The following is a 19,509-nucleotide window of genomic DNA, read 5'->3' as shown; positions in this document are numbered from 1 at the left end:
CTCACACTTATCCAGGTGTTAACGCAGTACTGCAACGAACACATTTAACTGCGCTAAGCGTTCCACTTTCCACAGTTGTTCATTCCGTGGTCCAATCCCACCTTTCCATCACGCTCAAGTCCATCACTTCACGAGACAAAACAAATTTACTCGGAATCCTATGACACGAATGAGGTCTCCAAAACATCTGAAATGCTGCCATCTTTAAATACAGCAAGAACTCTTACCATTCTTTAGTCCAGAACCTTGTATTGTCTTCGGTGCAGAAAGATCTAGAGTGACAAGGAATAACATCTTTCTCCGGCAAGGTGCGTACGCAGGTAAAACAGTCGCTGTACTTAACCTCTTTCTTGGTAATTTTTATCAAAATATCATCACTGTCTATGAAGAGTCCGTTTCGCAAAATAGAGATTTTTGAACTTAGAAAATTTGCACTTCCAGTGTTGCATTCCTCCTTTAAACTATTACACAGGAAGATCTGATTGTTATGGTGGTTGACATTCTTAGCCCTTCGCAGGCCTCCGAGTTAATTCATCATTTCGTGTCGTTTCGTTTCTCAAAATACAGTAAGCCTGGAGTCGTCCTTCCGCTGATTAACCGGATTTAAAGTAGTCAAAGTTGATTGCCGTTATACTGATGTCGAAAAATCTTTCGACTTTTCTGAATAACGATAATAATGGATGTATATACCATCCCTTTTAATTAATTTTATAGCGAAATTGATTAAAAGGCGAGCTGTAAAGTTGGTATTTACCGGTGATGCGGAAATAAGTGCTGGTAACATTCATGCAAGGCATTTTGTCGCATGTAATCCAGCAGAGAAATTCAAAATGATTAGGAAGAGTATTGTAATCTGTTTTTAATTAGAAAATATTCAGGAGATTGTAACCTTTCCATCAGATCAAGCAGTCTAGATTCTGCCCTCACAGATCGAGGTTGGTCGAAGTTATGGAAGACTCATATCCATTACCACTAGCAACGAGTTTGACGTCAAAGCTCAGTAAATGAAATGTGTTTTCTTATTACTGCGATATGCTTTCCGTGTTCTGCAGTCTTTTACTTTGCATTCGTAGACGATTTTATTTTCAAAATATCCCTCGCTGCACTTCTGGTCGTTTATTCTTCTTTTAGCTTGTGACATGTTAATTCGTGCGTTTCGAGAGCGCTGTCAAATTTGTGATAGATGTTGCACCATGGCGTTGTCTGCTTTGCATTTGCATTTTTGCGGTGTCTGCTTTGCATTTATTTTTTTACGTAATGGTTGTTTTTATCTTGAAAGACATGTAAGGTTAGTCTGCAGCGTGCAGTAACGAAAGATACGTACGGAAATTATGATGGATTATTTCCGTGTCTTGCAACCTATCATGTCTTTCAACTTAGGTACCGCCACATCCCTGAATCGACAAGCGACTGAAAACAATTTACTCTTTTCTTTGGCGTCACTTGTTAGCTTCTGTTTCCAGACACATCGACATGTTTTCCAACTTACTGTCGTAAATTTTCCGAAGCATTGAATGTGGCGAATTTATCAATGGGACCTGAAGAGCCCAGTTACTAGTTCTTGTTCCGGGCAGCGGTTTTTCAGTGGCGCTCTACTTCCGGTGAGTCCTATCACGCGATCATGCAACGAGCCAATATGCGCTTAAACTTTGTAATTTTCTGAAGACTTGACTGTTTCAAGAGTGAGATAATGCTTTCACTGTGTGATACAATGCATTTTGAGAATCGTCGTGGAAATTACAGTCAAACCAAGTGAAGCGTACCCCTCAAGATTACATTATTAATGAATTGATTATTTGAATATTAAACCCGCTAATCGTTTCAAGAATGCAATAATGATTTAATTATTTGAATATTGAACTCGATAGTCATTTCAAAATCAATATTAAATTGATTTTTTTGAACATTAAACCCATTAGCCGTATTCTTGGAACGACTAGTGGGTTCAATTTTCCAATAATGAATTCACTGTTGTATTCTTGAAACGACTAGCGGCTTCAATATTCAAATAATCAATTCATGAATGTAATCTTGAGGGGTACGCCACCACTCGGTTTGGGTGTAAATATTTCCCACTGCTGTACTAAATATGTATGTAATTGGCAACATAACGTCAATTTTTTTTTGGGGGGGGGGTGGTGGGACAGGGGGAGGGGAGGATTCCGATGGTAGAAAATTTAACTCGTTGAATTTTGTGTAAGGAATAAATCTCTAACTTCATCAAAAACAGTTGGCGAAATGTGCAGCGGATGAACAAACTTGGCCGTTGTGCGAATATGAGTCTCAGACATTAGGGCAATCTACTAATTACTCTTGTGACTGCTTCCCAGTAATTGAGAATAAAGAAGAAAAAACCTCCGGTGAAACGTGTAGCCGGACAATACGTTCTGCCGCCATGCCAACACTGGCCTCATTCTATTTTCTGTGAGTTGTTTCAGGCGTTTGAGCTGAACAAAATTAAAGATTTGCAATTTCAGACACTACATCAGCATGCTACTTCTATTATAAACACGCAACAAGAACCTCCCTCATGAGTTTCCGGTGTGACTGACTCTTGAAGTCCTCTTGCGTTTTTTAAAGATAAACATGAAGAAAGAGAGCTCAGTTTCATAATCTTTTTAAATTTTCCGAATACGTCGCTCGTTTTTTTTTTTCTGTGAATGTATTTTCCTTTTGCTCCCATTCGTTCCTTTGAGTCTTTTCTACATGACGAATCCTGGGAATAACGATAAAATTAACAACTGATGTCATCTGGAAAATTCCCTCGCACCCTGATACTTTTTGAGGCCGATTTTCGGTGACGCCAGTCACAGGATACGAAACGAGCAAAATATAAGTCCAGACTTTAAGAAGTCGCTTTTAAGTAATTTTACAAAGACCTTGATTGGTTCTAGTCCAGTTCTGGCCCTCTCGCTGTCACGCAACGCTCTCGGAGAGAGAGGATCCCTCTCTCTCCGAGAGCGTAGCGTTGCATGACAGAGAAAGGGCCAGAACTGGACTAGATTGGTTGCTGCAGTCATGACAACGGTGGCAACGTTTCTTCATCGTTTCTTCAGCGTTTCTTGAATGACACTTCAACACGCGCATAATGAAAATTACATGGCACGGGTTTCTGATGCCTATAGAGGTCTGAAGATGTAGTTTAGGCGGTTTAGTACACATTTTGAATCACTAGATGTGTTCCCACTACACACATTTTTAAACATACACAGCCAAAGAATTTTAATTCATATTTGCCGAAACGTCTGCCCTTATCAAGTCAGTGAAACTATTTCAATCTGTAAATAACTCAAGGAACCTTTTCCACTCACTTTTGTTGTCATTTTAAAATTCACACATAAACGTCCAGGAAAAGAATGATTTAAGTTAAATGAACTTTTCTCTTTAAAACGGTGGGATTCATCTCTGCTATTGCATTTCTCTTTTCAGCACCATGCCTAAGTCGAAGAGAGCGAAATGGCGGGGCAAATTCGACAAACAAAACAAGCAAGACAGACCTGGGGACGAGGCCATAGGTAAACGCTTGTTAGAAACATTATTATATGGCTGTCTCACAAGGACTGGGAACTACCAAATTCACGAATTTGATGTTGAAAGCGGTCTAGATTTTCCCATCTAGACCGGCATCTAGCCCGGTAATTTTTGCAGTGAAAAAGTTGTAAACTAAAATGCAAAATCATTGACTATTCATCTAACAATATTTATTTATGGACGTGCCAAAAAGCCTGATGAGAAAAAAGTAAAGAGGACGAGCAAACTTCCGCAGAATTAAATTCGGCTCATCGCCGTTCGCAAGCAAAATATCAGTTAGTACAAACCAGTTGCATTAAACGAATTTTTAAATTGTTCTTGTTTGCCATATAACAAACATCTTATTAACCGAGCTTAATCGGTCTGTATGTGATAATCTTGACCTCGGTCTGTACTCACGGCCTCGGTCAACATTCTCCCATACATGCTCGGTTAATAAGAGCTAAGTAAAGAGCATTTCACACTTCCAAGTATAAAATAACGTCTATTCTCTGTGGAATTGGCCAGACCTCTGTAAGACCCTGTAATGCATTAAGTATGGGTTATGCCGGACCAGAGCTAAAATTTACACAAGTCGGAATAGTACAGTTAGTCGAGGCTGTAGTGAACTTCACTGGTTCTGACGCACCCGGGGTGCTCTCCATTATGCCAAACCGACCGGTCAGAGATCAGTGGGAATACCCGACGAAAATGGATCGACATTTTCCGATTGAACCGGGCCAACCAATAGGAATGGCTCTTACCACTTTCTATTCCTTTCCGAATTCCCCAAAAAACAAAAAACCGGTTTGTCAAAAATGGAACGGCGAATTTCGGTCGGACTATTCCAACCGTAATAAGTGGACCACCTCCAGAGGTGATCCCGAATATTCCGGTCAGAAGAAACCGAAACGGACCTTTCCATTTGAATTCCGATCGACATTTTTCGGAATCTTTGGCATAATGGAAAGCAAGCCCGTTGTACAAAGCGCGGGCGAGCAGGTCCCAGCCATAATACAGCGATAAGTTTCCTTTTATCGTGGTAAAAATGTGTTATAAGAACATAAAGATGTAATTTAATTCAGTTTTATCTGATTTTGATCAAGATAGGAAGCTCTCTAGTTTGGATTAACATATAGATAGGACATTCAAAGAAATGAGAACAAACAATCACTTACCTTGGAAATATTAGTCAGTTGTTTTAGTAAGTTTGGATTAACATATAGATAGGACATTCAGAGAAATGAGAACAAACAATCACTCACCTTGGAAATATTAGTAAGTTGCTTTAGTAAGTAATGTTAGTATTTGTTTGTACCCGTAGTATTGTGTGTTGATTTTAGCAGATTTTGGCCATTTTGGTCATAAATAGTATATGGTTTTTGCACTCTAGCCTTGACATGGGTGACTATTAAGTTCGCCGGTACCCATTTAGACACCTGGGTGGAGAGAGGCACTGTGAGAGTAAAGTGTCTTGCCCAAGAACACAACACAATGTCCACGGCCAGGCCTCAAACCCGAACCGCTCCATCTGGAGACGAGCGCACTAACCATGAGCCATGGCCTTAGAAAACACCCTTAATTACGCTATGTTATAGGCTAAAATTTGATATTGCATGGAAGGTGAATCAATTTCGCCCGCAATTCTTGAGGGGGAAGGGAATTTCGTTGGTCTATACACTGTTACATGAGATCTCCGAACTGAAAAGATAAAATGTTCTATGGCAGTGATATATGAGACATGATTGATCATCGCAGTTATATACACAACTTGAGCAGCTGTGAAATAAGTGATATATGTTATGAGCAATCCTTTTTTTTTCTTTAAATATGTTTTTATTAGGGCACTTACACTACTTACAATACTACAGCTACTTACAATACCAAACAAAATGGACACTACTTACGAGCTACAGCTCTCGGGAAAAATTGGGTGGGGGTGTGCGGCCCGCTTCCCAAAAACCCTACCCTATTTATGACCAAAATCTGCGATATTCCCTACCTAATAAACCCTATTTATGACCTGACCCTTAAATCAAAACCCTGTTTCAGACCTGCGCTATAACAAGTTCCCTAGTTCAGACCAATGTTAAATTACCGTAAACGTAATTTGTGAAGGGCATATCAAGGCTAGAGTGCAAAAACCATATACTATTTATGGCCAAAATGGCCAAAATCTGCTAAAATCAACACACAATACTACGGCCACAATTAAATACTAACATTACTTACTAAAACAACTTACTAATGACCAATACTATTGATTCAAGTGATCCGCCAATGAAAGTAAAATGTTTTGGTATATGATAGCTTAGCATGGACTTGATTGATTGACATTTTAGAGTCCGAAGAAGCATCAGAGCAAAATGGAGAAGCACAGGGGAATACATCAAGAGGAACAGAAGGAGCGGAAACGAAAGGAGGTGCTTGTGGAACAACTGCTGATGAAATACCAGGTACATTGATGAAATTGTGGGAGAACGTTTAGTATAGCCTAACTGTTTCTTAATCAGAGAATATTGATTACATTCTTCTGCAGCCTTAATCGGATTCAAATGCCAAGTAAAAGAAGTCAACGCTTTTCTCTAGCGCCAATGTTGAAAAATAACCCGTTTTCAATGCGGTGGAAGCAAGTTTACTCACGATAGTTTGCCTTTATTTTTGATAGAAACTTGGGCGAAATAGGGAAGGAGAGAGGATTTTTGGCTTACAATTACTTAGTTTGTTTTGGTTTTTCAATACGTATATGAGGCAGCTGTCAACAGTGTTCTAATGAGCACGTTTGTTCTTCATTCAAGATGACAATACTAAGGAAGCCAGGCGAGACCACAGAGGCCGACTAAGAGGAAAGCAGCGCGAATTAGGAAGAAAAGGCCGATATCAGAAACGAGGTCATGGAAGAGAAGAGACTAGTCCAGGTATCTGTTCAATGTAGATCGAATCAAGTTGTATTGGCTTACTGCAACTGATTTTTTTTGAGACAATTGCGCCAGATTTCAGTAAAAAGAGTCAGTTTGATAACAGTGGATGAAAAATCAGTTACTGCCTGATTACTCTCGATACTCAATTGAAAACCGCTTTAACGACTGCTCAGATTGGTTGAAACAGCGTGCTTTATCGGAGTACAGATGCACGGTAAGCCCAGGGGGGTACTCCCAAAAAAATTTGGTGGGGGTGTGCGGCCCGCTTTCCAAAACCCCTACCCTATTTATGACGAAAATCTGCGATTTTCCCTACCTTATTCACGACGAAACCAAAAATTCGATAGCCTATTTATGACTATTGCGGCTGACACAGTTGCCCTAAACATAATTTTTGACGGGTTTTGTTGATGGTCTTATCGATAATGATGAAAAAGTAGCTTCTCCTAAAAACATACCCAATTCAAGACTAGAGTAGAAAAAACCATACCCTATTTGTGACCAATATGGACAAAATCGATGCCCTATTTATGACCAAAACGGTTGAGAAACCATACTTTTTGGGGCCGCACATACCTATATACCCCATAAAAGGGAATATCCCCGGGACGGTAAGCTACGGACCTACGGTAAACTGAATTTCAAATGTTTGCTCCTGTATTTTGACAAATATGACCCAAATTAAACATCCGCTATGACGCAGACAAACAAAACGGCAACGAGCTATTTGTCTGCAATAAACGTAGCTGCATATAGGCTATTGTCAACAAAAATAGTGTTAGAACTGTGCTAAAAAGCGAAATAAATAAACTGTCAATCTAGCGAATGCTTCGATAAAATACATTACACTTGTGACGAAAGCAGAAATTTTACTATACATATAAAACACCGTCGAGCCCCCTCTGTTTTTGATGAGACGATTTTTTTGAAAATCCTCAAACAACCCTTACATGGAGTGAAGTTATGTCTATTTTGTAAGAGTGAAAACGCAATCAATGTTTACAGAGCCTGAGGCTAAAAAGGAAGCAAACGGAGGAGGCAAACGAAAGAAAACAGCCGCGGAAGGTCAGTTCCCAGCGTCACAAGGTGCAGAAGGCAAAGCTCAAGGTAGGTGACTTGTTCAGTTTTTGGAGCAAAAAACTCCTTTAAAAACATGGCTCTATATGCGATAAATACCTTGGATATCAGATATTTCCAAATGGTCTGAATAATAGGAATGATGAAATACATTTTAAAACTCGACACTCTAAAGTTTTACAAACTTGTTTCACACTGAAGATGGCAGAAGCATCTACCGAAACGTGTTTGTAAAACGTATTAGATATTACACTCCAGGGAACCAAGTCTTTTTTTTATTTTATTTTGGCTTTCTGTCCCCCCACCAAGTCAATGTCGATGCATTACCCCAGCCATTTAAAACTACTGCTTTTGAACAATAAGACAAGCACACCCGCTCTAACCTCCAAAACACCCATCAATTAAATTATTACTAATATTAAGTGACTGAATTACTAATGGTATTTAAAATTGTAATGTATTCATTTTATAACAATTTGTCGTTTATTTAAGATGAAAAATTGGACCAAGAGAAGAAGCAAGCTCGTGGAGGAGGCGGGAGAGGAGCATCACGGGAAAGCGACAAAGGTCAAGGGTCGTCGTCGCCTGGAAAAGGAAAACCGTCATGTGAGTGCAAGAAATAGTCGAAACGCTCCTGTCGAAATGTTTTAGTTTTTTTGCTATAGTCGAATACTCGAGAATAAACCGAGGTTTTTCAAGTTAGGTAAATCGTATTGCTTGACAATTTCTCAGAATGATTAGTACTGAATCAATACATTCTTGGAGATTAAGGTCTGACCGAAACAGGTTACTTATCCTTTAACCAAACAGCTGTTTGTACCACTACAAGAACAGAAATGGTATATTTACTTACGAATGCATATTGTCTTATAATACAGATGGAAACCAAGAACAACGTCCAGGAAGGCCTTTTGCAATGAATGCTGATACCCATTCACCACCACAGGACAAAACACAGCCCCCTCCTGTTCGTAGAGTTTTCCCTGCAAAATGTGTCCTAGACCTGAAAACGTTAAAAGAGATGAATCCTCGTGATGTAGTCTGCAGGTTAAATGAAAGTATGGCTCGCTTTAAGTTCTTTCTACGATCACCGCAGGAGGAGCATAACAGCGATGAGTTCATCTTCGACCTCACGTGTATACTAGCAATTGCCTGTAGTGCGCCACTGCACGAGAACACAAACACAATTCTAGCCGCGCTTAAAGGCTCAGTATTCTTGAGTTCAAAGATTCCTCGTGTGCTTGATCGTCTGGAAGTGTCAACGGTTTTGAATGAACAAGAATCTCAAAGAAGATTCATTCAAAGCTTGATCAAAGTATTCACGAGGTATTTGAGGCACTTACCAAGCTCATATGCCGACCTGCCTTACTCTCAGTTGAAACAATTTTTGGACCAGTCAAGTATTGATGAAAAAGATGATCTACAGAGAGAGTTAGAAGCTTTAAAACAAACCAGAGATGACCTCATTATAGCTGAAAGGCAGAAGCATGGCAAACGTTACATCGACAAAGCTGGGCAAAAACCTCCAAACGATTTTAGAGACATACCGATTTGTCCCACAAACAAAGAAATCACATCTCATGCACGGCCCTTTCTGCGAAAGAATATTTTAAAGGGAAGATATGAAGATGCCGAGCACTACCTTGATGTACAGTTTCGGTTGCTTAGAGAGGATTTTCTTGAGCCACTCAGGGAAGGCATCCACGAAATTGTCCACAACGTACCAAGAAAACAGCGCAATCAGTTAATGAAACAGTACCAAGGAGCACGTATTGTCGACAAAAAATTCACGAAGTCCGGAATCATTTATCAAGTACAATTTGATGTTTCCAGGTTCGATACTAAAAGATGGGCACATTCCAAACGACTTCTGTTTGGGTCATTCCTTTGTCTTTCAAATAACAACTTTGAGACAATGCTTTTTGCAACAGTTTCCAACCGAGATCCAGAGGAAATGGCACAAGGTAGAATTGAGATTCGATTCATCGAGGACCAAGATGTATTGGGGGTGGAAAACCGTACATGTGAGTATCAAATGGTTGAGTCGCCTGCTTACTATGAAGCTTATCGTCATGTCCTGAAAGGACTGAAGGAATTGGATGAAACTACCATGCCATTCAAGAAATATCTGGTTCAATGCAGTGAAGATGTCGATCCACCCGAGTATCTGAGGCGCGAGGATTCTCAAGAACCAGTGTGCTATGATCTTAGGTTGGCATTGGATGTTCCACATGAAACGAACGCAAGTAGGGTACCTGTCCTGCAGCCCAGAGCCTGGCCCTCTGTTGAGATCCTTCCACTTAACAGCTCCCAGTTTGAAGCGTTAAAAACAGCAGTTACAACTGAGTTTTCTGTCATCCAGGGACCACCAGGAACAGGGAAGACGTATGTTGGAGCCAGAATCGTTCGATGCTTACTTGAGAATCGAGCAGCCTGGGACCCTGATAAACTCTCGCCAATGCTTATGGTCTGTTACACAAACCACGCTCTGGATCAGTTCTTGGAAAAAGTATTAGAATTTCTTCCCAAAGAGCAGATCATACGTGTTGGAGGAAGATGCAAAAGTCCGCAACTGGAAAAGTGTAATCTGAAACTATTTACTGACGAGCACAGGATGCATGAAAGACGAAGGGAAATCAGAGATATGATACAAAGCAAAGTCTCAGAATTGACTGGCTGGAAGGATTCACTTTCCAAAGCTGAGACAAAGCTTTTGGAATTCGACAATTTGGAAAACCTGCTTAATTCTGAACATGTAGAACAACTGTACAATGCGGTATTTCCTCCCAACGCAGAAAACGAGTGTCGAACGCCCGGTAACACTTTCAAACTCTGGCTATGTAACGACAAGCGATTGGACCCCTTGAAACAGGCGAGAACAAGGCAAGGTGGACACGTTGATCTACGCAATGTTGAAGGCAAAGGCAGGAATCCGCCAGCACCTACATCTCAGGAAGATCTCAAAAAAACCTCTGTTCACAGCACCAGACCAAACGACTTCTCAGCTCAACAAAGTAGCGAGGTGGCAGCATCATTGGTGTCTGAAGCCAGTTCTCACGTAAAACATTGCCCAGTTTCTCAAACTTTAAAGCAAGTAGATGAAATCCAAGACATCAAACGGATTGAGGAACCTCAAAGCTTGAAAGACGACAGTAATGAAGGTACCATCGAAGTAGAAAGGGACGCTGATTTGATACAATATCAAAGATGCATACACGGAGATGAAGATTTCCTGCCAGTTATGTCGAACCAGTCAGATGACTTAAGTTGTCAGAATCAAGACCAAGGAGACCAAGACGAGGTATGGCAAGCTGTACCCTGCAAGAAGAGGCGAGGAAAATTTCCATGGCAACAAACAACAGATGAGAATTCCAAATACGGAATGGAAAGCGCCCCCGTTCATAATGATCCAAAGGAAAAAAGTACTGATCAAACAAAATCTTCAAGGAAAAAGAAAAAGAAAACTTTAAAGCAAGTACATGAAATCCAAGACATCAAACGGATTGAGGAACCTCAAAGCTTGAAAGACGACAGTAATGAAGGTACCATCGACGTAGAAAGGGACGCTGATTTGATACAATATCAAAGATGCATACACGGAGATGAAGATTTCCTGCCAGTTATGTCGAACCAGTCAGATGACTTAAGTTGTCAGAATCAAGATCAAGGGGACCAAGACGAGGGATGGCAAACTGTACCCTACAAGAAGAGGCGAGGAAAATTTCCATGGCAGCAAACAACTGATGAGAGTAGCAAACAACAGATGAGACATGAAATGAGTACTGCTCAAACAAAATCTTCAAAGAGCAAGAAAAACAAAATAAAAATAACAGCAGATATCAAATCTTTGAAGCCTGATCTGGAAGAAACAGTTGCGATGCCCACTGATGAAGCAATGTGCGTTGAAAACATTTGGCTTTTATCACCTTTGGATCGACGTCGGTTGTACCTTTTTTGGGTAGAGAGCTACCGTGAACGCTTCAGAGCAGAGATTCAAAGAGGTGAACAGGAGTATGACCAACTTTGTCAAGAACAAGAGGCAGTCAGATTTGAAGAAGAAGAAGAGGTTATACGTCGCGCAACTGTTGTTGGCATGACGACCAGTGGTGCAGCGCGATACCACTCAATGCTTCAGAGAGTAGCCCCCAGAGTTGTTGTAATCGAAGAAGCAGCTGAGGTTATGGAAGCTCACATCATCACTTCTCTTGCACAAGATACAAAGCATACCATTCTAATCGGAGACCACAAGCAACTCCGTCCAAAAGCAACAGTGTATGAGTTAGCCTTAAAATACAACCTGTCGATTTCGCTGTTCGAGAGAATGGTAATGAACAGTATGGATTGCAAACGCTTGTCCATACAGCATCGAATGCGGCCAGAAATTGCGTCACTGACTAAACGAATCTACGATCACGAAATTGTTGACCACGAAACGGTGTGCGAATTCAAAGACATATCTGGCCTAACTCACAATCTGTTCTTTATTGATCATTGTGAGGTCGAGGCCCACGTAGACGGTCTACAAAGTTACTCTAACCCTCACGAAGCCGACTTCTTAGTAGCCCTTTGCAATTATCTTTTACTTCAAGGATATAGCGGGAGCAAGATTACAGTTCTAACAATGTATATCGGTCAGTTATTACTTCTTCAAGAGAAGATGCCAAGAAAAGCATTTGAGGGTGTCAGGGTTTGTGCAGTGGATAACTTTCAAGGTGAAGAAAACGACATCATTCTTCTGTCGTTGGTCAGAAGCAACTCAGACCAGCGAATTGGTTTCTTAAACGAGTCAAACAGAATCTGTGTTGCATTGTCCCGAGCTCGCCAAGGATTTTACTGCATTGGAAACTTCAAGCAACTGAAAAGCAAGTGCAAGCTGTGGCAGGAAATATGTGACGATTTAGAAACAAAGAAAGCCATTGGAGAGACTTTAGATCTGGTTTGCAAGAGACACAACAAAGTCACCAGTGTGAGAACGTCGCGTGAGTTTGATATCAAATTTGGAGGATGTAAGATGCCCTGTGGAGAACGTCTTGTTTGTGGGCATGCGTGTGAAACGCCATGCCATGCCTCAGACCACTTTCACGAAAAGGGCCAGTGTTCTAAATTTTGCTTCATGAAATGCAGCCAAAATGACCACCAATGCCAGAATAGGTGTCATTATCCAAGAAGCTGTCCTCCGTGCCGTCAACCTGTGTTGAAGACGGTCCCACAGTGCGGCCACGAACAGCCAGTTCCATGCAGTATTGACCCAGAAAAATTCTCTTGTCCAGTAAAATGCGAAAAAATGCTCACATGTGGGCACAACTGTCAGGAAGCATGCGGGAAGTTATGTACACAACAATGTAAAGTTGACTGTAAGAAAACTCTCCCGTGTGGACATGAGAAAAGTTTGCCATGTTTCAAAGATCCTGTGCTTTACAAACGGTGTAACAGCAAGTGCATCAAAGTTCTCGAGTGTGGCCATCCGTGCTCCAGAACATGCAAACAACGCTGTGAATGCAACACAAGAGTTGAAGTTGAACTTCCGTGCGGTCATCGAAAACACCTTTTATGTCCAGAGAAAGACAGGCCACCACAGTGCGCCGAAAGATGCGCGCGAGCACTGGACTGTGGACATGATTGCCCCGGAATGTGTCACGAAGACTGTGCAGTGCAAAAATGTGAAAGTGTTGTCTTCAAATTTCTTCCATGCGGCCATCAGCAGAGTGTCCCTTGCCACCTTGACCCCAAAAAGGCTTTTTGTTACGCTCCATGTCAACGACAGCTGGATTGCGGACATAGGTGCTCATCTGTGTGTGGTCGTGTTTGCCACGAGGTTCGATGTGAAGAAGTGTGTCAAAAGAGGTGTGAGCGAGGTCATGCCTGTCAGCGACGGTGCCACTTTGGTGCGTCCTGTAATGATTGCACGGAAGTGGTTAACATGACAATTCCCGCATGTGGACACAGCATTGAGATGCCTTGTCACACCGATCCATCTTCAATGAAGTGTAAAAAGCGATGTGAAAGAGTCAGGATCTGCGGACATCATTGTCAAAACATTTGCAGTAAGAAATGTGAGGCTCGAGCTTGCAAAGAGCTCGTAAAAACAACGTTACCATGTGGTCACGAGGCGACTTTACCCTGTCATAAGGATCCCGAAAAATACAAATGTGAAGTAATAGCAGAGGTCTGTCTATCGTGTGGACACAAGACGCTCTTGGCCTGCCATGTTGCAAAAGCGAAGGTACAAAAAATATTATGCAACGAGAAAGTTGAGAAAGAACTGCCTTGCAAGCACAAACTCACTCTTCCCTGTCACAAAAATCCCAAAGAATGCAAGTGCAAGAAGAAAGTCGACGTCCAACTGTCGTGTGGCCATATGACGTCTCTCATTTGCTCTTCTATGTCGGCAGACGTACAAAATGTTTCTTGCAAGGTTAAGGTGAAAAGAAGACTACCATGTGACCACGAGATAACTATTCCATGTTACAAAAATCCCATGGAGCACGTGTGTGAAGAGGAGGCTGAAATCACCCTTTCCTGTGGACACAAGAAGCTCATAACATGCTCTAAAGCGAGAGATAGGCAACATGGTGAAATCTGTGTCACAAAGGTGATGAGAAGATTACCTTGTGGGCACGAAAGGAAGATGTTGTGTTCAGACAACCCCATGGAGCACGTTTGTGAAGAGGAGGTTGAAATCACCCTTACCTGTGGACACAAGAAGCTCGTAACATGCTCTAAAGCGAGACATGGGCAGCAAGGTGAAATCTGTGATACAAAGGTGAGGACAATATTACCTTGTGGGCACGAAAGGAAGATATTGTGTTCAGACAATCCAGGTGAAGTATTTTGTGATGCGCCTTGCGAACGACTTCTACCATGTGAACATCTTTGCACTAAAAAATGTGGCGACCACTGCGCTAGCTTCAAATGTGCCGTCAGAGTCCAGAAGCTCTTGGCATGTGGCTCCCATGAAATCAGTTGTCGTTGCTCTGATGATGTGCTCCAGATGATTTGTCCAAATGGGTGCAAGCGAAAATTGTCTTGCGGGCATAAATGCCCTGGTAAATGCTCCGAGGATTGTAGTCAGTTCAAATGCCAGAAATTGGTCTTCAAAAATCTGAATTGTGCAGGAAGGCATTCTCTCAAAATGCCTTGTGGTGATGATCCCAACACCGTAGAATGCAAGGAACGCTGCAACAATGAGCTAGATTGTGGTCATCCTTGCCCGGGCCTCTGCAGCCAGAAGTGCGGAAGTTTGAAGTGCATGCGAAGAGTGGACAAAACATTTCCTTGCGGACACAAGGAACCACTACGGTGCTTTCAAAGCAAAACAGCGACCTGCAAGGAACTTTGTCGCCGACAAAAGAGCTCATGCAAACATATTTGTAAAGGAGTCTGCGGTGAAGATTGTTCTAAATACCCCTGTGATGTAGAGGTGGCAAAAACCCTGCCGTGCGGTCATAAGTTTAAAATGCGTTGTAGCCGCCCTGTGGAAGACGTGCAATGTCCAGCTGCATGTGAAAAAAATTTGCTATGTGGTCATCAGTGCTCTGGAACTTGTGATGATTGCCAACAAAGCGGTTCACATGAATTGTGCGAACATCCATGTGGTCGATTGCTTGTTTGCTCGCACCGATGTAAAGCAACATGTAATGAGCCTTGCTCTCCCTGCGATAGAAAATGCAACCGACGTTGCCCTCACGGGCAATGTAAAAAACGATGTGCCCAGCCGTGTGACCCGTGCAGAAGACCGTGCACCTGGAATTGTCCTCACTACCAATGCAAAAATCTCTGTGGAGAGGAATGCGATCGCCCTCGCTGTGATGCTCCCTGTCCCAAAAAACTGCCTTGTCGCCACCCCTGTATTGGCTTGTGTGGAGAAAACTGCCCCACTGTGTGTGCCATTTGCCATCCTAAGAAGCTTTCTTCAATGTTAGCGGATGGACGTGGAAACAAAACGGAACCCACACGATGTTTGCAACTTTTCGACTGTGGTCATATCATAAAGGTTGAAGAGATGGATAGGTGGATGCTCCGAGAACTGGGTAACGATGGTCAGCTAAGGCGATGCCCAAAGTGTTCTACATCAATTACATTCAGCTATCGTTATGGAAATATCATCAAAAGGGCACTGAAAAAAATTGAAAATGTAAAGAAAACCGTATACGAGATCCTATACGAAGAAATCACTTCTGCCAGTCTTCTTCTACCAAAACGTTACCTGCGCAATGACGTAACCAAGCTTAAGTTTCCGCCAATGGTTCTACGTGTTGTACAGTCGTATTCAAACACAAGGAACTGGCTCGATTTGCCGCACGCGCGTGGCCGCTTTGCCATTTTTATGTTCACACTAAAAAATCACCTGTTCATTCTACAGCAAGCGCAAAGAACAGATGAAGTCCTAAAAAAGGCGTTTATTGGTCTTCGAGGAAGTTCACAACAACAAGTGGAGCTGAAAGAACTATGGAACGACACCAAAGATGCAATCGAAAAGATTAAAGTGTACCTGGAGGAACCTCAACTTGATTTGAAAACTCTAAGTCAAGTGTTTGAACAGACAAGAAAGTTCTTTCTTTTCTCTCAAGTTTTAGAGGCCCAAAGCAAGGCTATGATGCGTCAGATCCCTTTGTCAAGCAATGGTAAAACTCGACTGAGGCTGGCATGCCATCGCTTCAGAGTCTTTCTTAAAGGTAACGACGATGTTCTAGACCTCGAATGGCTGAGAGAAACGGTCAACTTGTTGAGAACAGAGATGAGCCTGCCACTCCTCCCTCTTGAAGCAAAAGACTTCGCAAATTTCCCAGGGTACCAAAGAGACGTCTGGAAATCATGCGACCAAGGCCATGTTTATTTCACGGGATGGATTGTGCGAGGTGGCGAAGACATTCCGGTGGGAAGCGAAGGATGCAGGAGGTGTACAGCAGAGCAATGAAAATGGAAGAAGGTAAGTTAACTGAATGGAAAAGTATCATTATTTTTCATGGCAACTAATTCTTATGTAGTGCTTCTGATCAGGTGGAAAGGTGAAAAGTTCCCTGTGGTAGTGGGCGGTGAATCAAATTTGTGATTAAAGCATAAAGTTAAAGGGACACGAATCCACTGAAGGTTATTGAAGAAGGCTGAATGCAGCAGACTAGTGGCACGAATAACAGTTCATCTGGGTTTGAGTTTTGAACGGCATGACAGGACGTCATAGATTTAATGAAGTGCGATAAAACAACTAATTTCTAGACGAAGAAACAAGAAGGCGTGAAGAAGGTCTTTTTAAGTCATGAAAATCTCTAAAGCATATACTCACGAAGCCATTTAACCCTAAGAAGAGAAAATAGGTTGGAAGGTGGAATGGAAACGCCAACTAAGCCTGAGTGAGGTGGAGCGTCGTGGAGCAGGCTGTAGATGAATATGTGATCTTCCAGAGGTTGCACCGGGTTCTCAGGAAGCCTTATAATGGGGATGTCAAATCTCATACAATAGATGAATAACTCATAGTCAGGACAGTCTTAAATAAAAGGAGCTGCCTTTGGTTGGTCTTCTGTTTCAATGACAGTGTTCGGAATCAGTTCTATTCACCGTCTGGTATCTACAGCTTTAGCTAGAACTTTTCGACAGCGGGAACAGTTGAAGAGATAGATGTCCTGTTGGAGAATGTGCAAACTGCTGTTCGCAGCCGTACAGACAACAACTGTGTTTCTCAAGATGTCGCCATTGCCCTTATAACCATTGTAATAGCATTTGTGGAATGGAATACGACCGCCCTTGCTGTAAGTCCATCAGCACCAGTTTGTGCAGAGGAGCAGTCTACAATAGCTCTCAAGACGTTCAAACTCCGTATGTTTGTATCCAGTTCGACGGGCGCTAATTTTGAATTTTGAATATTCACAGTCTCGAGTCCTTAAACACATGGTAAAGAGCTGACAAACCGAAATGAACAATGAAATAAGTGAAGTTAATTGAAAATAGAGCATAACCGAGAAGGAAGGCAGTTGAACAATCAACACCCGATTAAGTAGTTCACATTTGATTGATATAAGAGACTATAACAACATCAACTATAGCAACATCAAGCATAGAAACTTCAAAGAACATTTATCATAAATGAATCCAAAACAAACTTAGGGTAGTCAGCAAGTAACTTTGCTTTTTTAAATTTGTAGTCGCATTTTTTTGAAACGCGCGCTTAATATTCAGTGCAAAAATGGGTAAAATATACCACAAAAAAGATGAAGGCATTAGCAAATGGTTTGGCGCCAAGTTTTTGTTGATTTCGCTGGCAATCACGTTCTTGTAAAATCACTGTTATTTTCAGTAAATAATTGAAACACTTCGTTTTACAGAGTGTGTACAGTCCCATACTGTTCTTCGGGTAATTGCGCAAGAAAGAGTGAGTTTTTATAGATGAAGCTTTCAGTCCAACTGATTTTTGAGTACTTATTAGTAGTACTAATAAAAAGTTTTATAAAGGAGTTTTTCAATTCTTGGTAATGTTAAATTTAATTTTAGTCTGATAAAAACTACACCAGGTTGATTGATTGATTGACAAGCCTCATAGTATTTTTAATGAAGTGGGCCTCTTTGCCAGTGGCGGACTCCCATATAAAAAGGACAGGGCTGCTCTTTGATCATTTTGAAAACAACCTGTAAGAGGTAACAAGATCCTGTTTTGTGGGCGTGGCTTGAATTTTTTCACCCCTAAGAGGTACCAATTCTAAAATAACACATTATCTCCTGTCAGATATTTTTGTTCGGCTCAATACCCTAAAAGGTACCGGAAAGATCCCGTTGTAAACCTTTTGAGGCTGAAGCAACTAGGCTTTGATGGATTGTGCTGGCATAATTTTTGGCATTATTCGTCAATACGAGTATACTTTTCATCGAAAACAACGCAACACGAGCTCAATAGCACATTAAACGATAACCAAACAAATTGACATAAGTCTATCTTCTGATATAAGTGGCTTAACAAAGGTTTCACTGACTATTGCAGATATTTAGCAACGTTTTCAGTGCACACACCTGTAATACAATGCGAGTAACTTACTCAGACAGAAACTGCGAATAAGGTTTGAGTGACAAGAGGCGTCTGCAGGGTAACAGCGGAGTCTACCATGGCAAACAAAAACTAAGCCGTGTTGATCGGCATGAGGTGAAGCCTATCTTTTCATAACAAGACTCGGAAACACTTTCAGTAATTATTGCAGGTAGCAAGGAAACTAATTCGGCGCGAAATAATAATACAGAGTAGGGTAGCGCAGTACAGAGCGGGGATGGCGCAGTACCGAGCAGGGATGGCGCAGTACAGAGCAGGAATAGCGCAGTAGAGAGGAGGAATAGCGCAGTACAGAACGGGGATGGCGCAGTGGTGAGAGCGCTCGCCTCTCACCAATATTGCCCGGCTTTGATTCCGGCCCAGTGCCACATGTAGGTTGAGTTTGTTGTTGGTTCTCGCCTTGCTTTGAGGGTTTTTCTCTGGGTTTCCGGTTTTCCTCCCTCCACAAAAAAACCAACATCTCCAAAGTCCAATTCGACCAAGATAGAGGACCTGCATGAAAACCAGCTAAGGCTGATGTGGCTTCCTCTCAAAATATTGTAACTTATTTGTTAATTTTATATATTTATACCACTTAACCACCGCGCAAAACCTTCACTGTTGGACATTTACCTCTTCTTGAATCGTGTTGTAGAGGGACGTTTTTGTTTTTGTTTTAAGAAACTGGTCTTCAAAAGGGAAAATCAAATTGATGTCTTCAACAGGTAACGATAAACATCTGAAAGAGGAATAAGGATTGATAGTTAGAAGGTAATACTCACTGACAAATGATGTAAATATGTAAAAACGTTACGACACATATTTGGTGGGGTTTATAAGGGGCAAAGAACTTAATCGATACCGTTAAAAGCAGAAGGAAACCGAACGAAAATCCAGCGTCTGTTTTTGTCTCTAAAGACGATTCCCTTGAAATAATAGTTCCAAGAAAATTTGTTTGAACCCCTCCAAGTTTGATGACTGCAATATAAT

The 19,509-nt window shown here is 41.6% G+C and overlaps 1 protein-coding gene across 4 annotated transcripts; it reads left to right on the top strand.

Annotated features, from left to right (window-relative positions):
- Nucleotides 1-20: 20 nt before the first annotated feature.
- Nucleotides 21-17,956, top strand: LOC110068198 (uncharacterized). 4 transcript variants are annotated; one of them, XM_089297512.1, is made up of 8 exons: nt 21-308; nt 3,430-3,515; nt 5,853-5,966; nt 6,309-6,428; nt 7,437-7,538; nt 8,001-8,114; nt 8,387-16,437; nt 16,509-17,956. In XM_089297512.1, the coding sequence occupies exons 2-7, from the start codon at nt 3,434-3,436 to the stop codon at nt 16,423-16,425; spliced, it is 8,571 nt and encodes a 2,856-aa protein (XP_089153638.1). In that variant the 5' UTR covers nt 21-308; nt 3,430-3,433; the 3' UTR covers nt 16,426-16,437; nt 16,509-17,956. The 4 variants fall into 4 exon arrangements, with proteins under 4 accessions (XP_089153638.1, XP_089153637.1, XP_089153635.1 ...); XM_089297511.1 differs by having other exon boundaries at nt 16,496-17,956; XM_089297509.1 differs by having other exon boundaries at nt 8,387-17,956.
- Nucleotides 17,957-19,509: the final 1,553 nt, after the last annotated feature.

This window comes from Orbicella faveolata, unplaced genomic scaffold (genome assembly GCF_042242905.1).
Source record: "Orbicella faveolata isolate gen_17 unplaced genomic scaffold, um_ofav_v1 contig_3, whole genome shotgun sequence".
Classification (NCBI taxonomy): Eukaryota; Metazoa; Cnidaria; class Anthozoa; order Scleractinia; family Merulinidae; genus Orbicella; species Orbicella faveolata.
This window is presented reverse-complemented; position numbering and strand designations above follow the sequence as displayed.